The following is a 4,962-nucleotide window of genomic DNA, read 5'->3' as shown; positions in this document are numbered from 1 at the left end:
CTTCTAATCGGAACCACGGATCTCTCTCTCCTGGACGTCGTCCCACGTTCGTGTTGGCCGTTATCGCTCGGCTCGATATCGCGAGTAACCCCTGTTAATTGAGGCAATTATTGCTTTGGGAAGCAGCAACTGGACGGGAAGTCACGGGAGTGGTTGGTCAGAGCGGCGCAAGGGGATTATCAGGCATTGGCGAAACTGGCCGCGGAAGAACCTCGACTCACCAGGCTCAAGGTAGGACAACTTGTCATCTGTTTGTTTCACCTGTTAACCGGCTGGATGTTAAATGAAAGAAGGAAGATTTGTTGTGGAAATAGTTTTAAAAAAGTGGATATTTTCAAATTTCTGAGTTGACCTTCTATAACTGCATGGAACTTGGAATTTACATGTGTATTTGTGTCTCGTTTAATTTCTACTTCTATCATAATGTGAAATTGTAATTAACGTGTCCGCTACCAGTGTCGCATACACTATTGCTCATAAATTTAATCGCGCAATTTAACAGTTCTATGTAATTCAATTGATTTCATTTCAGTTGAAATCCAGCGAAGTTTATCATACATTTTTTCCTATAGTTACTTTCATTTTTACTGCATATCAACTTTTAAGCAGCAGCGTATGTGTAACTCACAAATTCCCACGACAGATTAGCATTATCTACATGTAATACATCATACAAAGTGCACACTTGGCGATGTTAATGCGCATTACGTGTGGATAAGTGCAATATGCACTGTATTACCCAAAACTGATAAAAATACAGATATTAAGAAGGTAAACAAAGAAACTTCAAGTGAACCTTGGCGGCGAACGTGTTTTCTTATCGCGAACGGTGAAAAGCTTCTTTCATACCTCTTACACCGAGCTGCTCGAAATATCGCTCGTAAATTATCACTCGACGTTGCGAGTCTCGCCGGAATCGAAAAAAATCGTAGAAATTCGCGGTCGATTTAGCCCGATCGAATGTCTGTTGTGTTTACCGTGCGTGGAGCGTGTGTAGGAAAGGGGTTGGTTTGCGCGGGGCTCGCGCAATGGATCTCATTGAGTTACGGCCACGCCGCCTCGGGTGATAATGACAAAGGTGGCGGGCCAGAGGTTCGGAAATATAATTACGGTGTGGCTTACCGTAGGCCCAGGGATCAGGCCGTTATTACACGCACGGCAGAACTTAACACCTGCGGCGTTGTAAATTCGCCGTTTTCGCGCGCCACCATTGACAGGTCAATAAATCTAAGAGCCCCCGTGGCAATCAGGCAGCCGGTGTATACCAAACCGCCAATATGTGGAGCGGATCACCAGTGTCCGATACCGAACGAGTTAAGGATTACCTCACGCTACCTATATTCGTTATAATCCGTACACGGATCGCCAAAGAGCTGTCCACCCCGTCTCGTTTCACCTTAATTCCCCGTCTTATAGCGTACGATCCGTACTCCTGTCGAAGATTACCCGTCAACGTTTAGGTAACAGAAGCGGTCTGTACTTAGAAGAAAGTTTCTCGAATTCCTTATTTATTTTTCTGGATATCAAAGGTTAACTCTTGTTTTCGGCATGAGACACTCGTGTGTTGCAAAATTTTATCAACAAATTTCTGGTCACCAATTTTTTCAGATATTTAGATGAAATTTGCGCGGTAGAAATTTTCTGTGGAAAGAGAAGGGTTAAGAGAAATTTCCTAACTTTTAACTTGTTAACTGGGTGCACCTCTTAAATGGGAATTGAATCTCTCTAATTTGTAACGAAGAATGAGTAAACATTGTAACGAATTATTTCATTCTGCAACTATTACATTTCTCTTTGAGAAATTAATCGTAAAGCTAAAGATTAACCCCCGACCTTACGATTTTCCAATCTTCACGTATGTTATCCTCAGCTACTCGCTGTCCCGATACAGCGTTAAGTGAATAATCTTAAATTAAACCCGAAGTTACTCTTCACTCTTTCGTCACATCTCCTCCTTCCAAACCAAAGGGTTAACAGACCATTCCACCTTAAAACTCACCTTACACAACAGTCTCTTCAAAAAAAAAAAACACACAAACCCACCATATAACCTCTTATATCAAAGGATCCCCAGTTAACAACATCCCACGTTCTTCGAAACGCGGTTAATTAAGCTAAAACGACAATCGTGTAGACAGCATCGTCGAAATGATCCCCGGTGTGACACTGTAAAAAAGAAAAAGAGAGAAAACTATTCACCACGATGGTCGGCCACGGCTGTTAACACGCGTCGTTTTCCGGCCGAACAGTTCGAAGCTGGCCTTAACGGGCAGTTTCGCGGCCGATGGAAAAGGCGGAGGAGGAAGGAAGGAAGCAAGGGATGAAGCTGTGTGCGCGGGTTGAAGTGGAAGGGATATAGGAAGTGTAGAGGTGGTGGTCTGCGAAAGGGGTAAAGGGTGGTCGGTCGAACCGCACAGGGGCTGCGTGCTGAATTCATTCCGCTGGACAAGGTTTGCCCCACACCCGGGCTCCAGGCTACGTCGGCCTCATCCCTTGGGATAAATTGGCCGAACCCGCGTGTTTGCGGATAACATCGCCGCGATATACGCTCGCCTATGGCCGCCGGTACGAACGGTAACCATACACGGCTGCTCCCTTTTTGCGACGAGTCTCTCGCGGAAATTGCCAACGAAAATCTCTCTCTCTCTCTCTCTCTTTCACTCCCTTTCTGTCTAGCTACCTATCCCCCGGTTGTCTTTTTCGCAGTCTGCTCCCGTTGCAGCATCGTACACGCGCCGTCTATCACGCGACTGCTTTTGCATGGCGACCACCAGCTAGGTAGGAGGAGGAGAAAACGTGGAAAAATGTTTTTGCTGGCTGGAAATCGTGCTTTCATTCGTCTCGCCGTCTCTTTTATACCGAAATTCGTATTTCCTTGTAGAGAAGCCTCTGGTGTACATGTTTTTCAATCTAATTGATCTTCCTCTCTACGGTGGTATTATGTAGTTGGTAGTTTTTGCCCTTTCTTTTTGTTAGAATTAATCGATATCGATGGAGAAATTTGTTCTACAAACGAGATGGTCAGGTAGTGTACAGGCGGAGAATGTTGGCTCTAGTACTAGGCTTCGATATATGGAAACGTATGAACATATATATGTGTATATATATTAATCCATCGATGAATATGCATCGGTGAGGCAGTGAGAATGCGGGGGCGATGGGATGCGGGAGACAAAGTGAAGCAAACGACATGGGGGTGTCGTTTGATGGGCGGGGGAACCTCGGTAGGCATTCCAATTACTCCCCCTCCGGTAATTAAATCAACACGGAGGCTAATCAACGTTGGTATACCGTGTGCCCTATGGGTTTTCTCTCTCTCCCCCTTTGCACGAATTTTTGCCTGGATAAATAAATCGGACGATTGGCGGATAATCGAATGGGAAATCGTGTCTCACGGTACCAAGATCTTGTTGCATAATTGAAAGAAACTCGATGGCTCGTTGACCCTCTGCGTCAGAGTTCACGAGTTCGAAACGAGTGTAAAGTAGATTGTTTTAACGAAAATCTGAAAAAAATTCTGTGACAAATTTGGAACACTCCTGGACTTAGAAAGCTAATAAAAATTCCTTAACAAATTCGCGTCGAGGGGTGATTTCGCGTCTATTTCTTTCAGTCGCGTTACCTTGGGAGAAAAGTGCTACAACTAATGAATATTTTTCAGAGAAATTTTATTTAACTCGTGAAACAATCTGTTGTGGCATTTCTGAAGAAAAATTGAACCACTTGTAGCGTTTAAAAATTTATCTTCAGACAGATGAAAATCAGTGAAAATCTCAATTAACCCAAGTAAAAACCCTGAAAGAGACCAATGTATTAAAATATATAGGACTCTGGAGTCACACTCTGACTGAAAGAGCAAAAATTAAGCGATCTATGTCCTTCGTAAGGCACCTGTACAAATCTCACGAGGATCGATAACCTGTTCGACAGCCGCTACTAAAAAATTCATCACGAAATCTCCATTGGCCTTCTTCTTTTTTATTCTTCTACGTTGGTTAGTCAGGCATTAATTAGCCGATCGTTTTGTATTGTCGCGTTTTTCGGCCGCGATTGTTCCATGGGGTTAAAGTGTTGACAGTCGAGGCGCGTAGGTTTCTTTTTCTCGCGGATGGTTTACGAGCCCGTATTAAAGAGCCGTTCGCACACGTGGCCTACGTGATCCATGGGCAAGCGTCGTAGACGGCCATTGTGTTGGATGGGTCAGGTGTACCGGCGTCGTCCGGGTACCGTGTGCCCATTATACTTTATTAACGGACGCGTCTGGCATCGCGATAGATTCGCCCGTTCGATTCGTGCGCGTCCCCCTGCAATGCAGGACGGCTGCATCGGCCTGACGTGTGCCACAACACTCTACTCTTTCTCTCTCTCTCTCTCGGCGCTCCACGCTCTCCATTATACGCGATTCCGTGAAATCGTTAGGAATCCTTTTTTACCATCCTCGACAGGTGCGATGCAGTTTGTAACTCACCCTGGTTCTTCGATCTTTCGTAAATATCCGTGGAAATGTTCAGGTCGAAGATGATGCGCTGTTTTTTTCACTCGTTCGACAGTGGTAACAGACAGTGTGCGTCGTTGGTTTGAAGGTGATGGAAAATAAGAACTAGTCGTTGTGTGCAATTAAAAATTATCTGGGTTTCCAGATAAAGAGGATTACTCGTCAATCCTGTGATTGTGTGCTACTAATTTTTCTCTTTATCTTGAAACCACTATAATTTACGGTGTGAAACAAAGAATGATATTGGTTTCAAGATAACGAGAAAAGTGAGTAGTCCACAGTCAGGACTGGAACAAAGTCTGATATTGATTTCAAGATGATGGAAAAAATGAGTAGTCCACAATCAGGAATATTCTAATCTCAAGGACTCCTGCTAACGTCGGTTCTTGAGGATTGTCTTTTAGTTAGAGATCGGCTTTTTTAAGGTTTTTCTTATTTAGTGATATAGCGCAAATAAGCCATATACA

The 4,962-nt window shown here is 44.1% G+C and overlaps 1 protein-coding gene across 1 annotated transcript in view; it reads left to right on the top strand.

The window, feature by feature from the left end:
• Positions 1-4,962, top strand: part of LOC108573519 (ankyrin repeat domain-containing protein SOWAHC) — a 144,125-nt gene that overhangs the window by 27,199 nt on the left and 111,964 nt on the right. The window contains exon 6 of the mRNA XM_017935980.1: positions 127-231. Coding sequence (XP_017791469.1) covers positions 127-231 — 105 coding nt within the window. The remainder of the gene's footprint in view (positions 1-126; positions 232-4,962) is intronic.

The sequence above is a fragment of the Habropoda laboriosa genome, unplaced genomic scaffold (assembly GCF_001263275.1).
Source record: "Habropoda laboriosa isolate 0110345459 unplaced genomic scaffold, ASM126327v1 scaffold153, whole genome shotgun sequence".
In the NCBI taxonomy this organism is placed as follows: domain Eukaryota; kingdom Metazoa; phylum Arthropoda; class Insecta; order Hymenoptera; family Apidae; genus Habropoda; species Habropoda laboriosa.
Note: the sequence above shows the minus strand (reverse complement) of the source record. Positions and strands in the feature narration are given on the sequence as shown.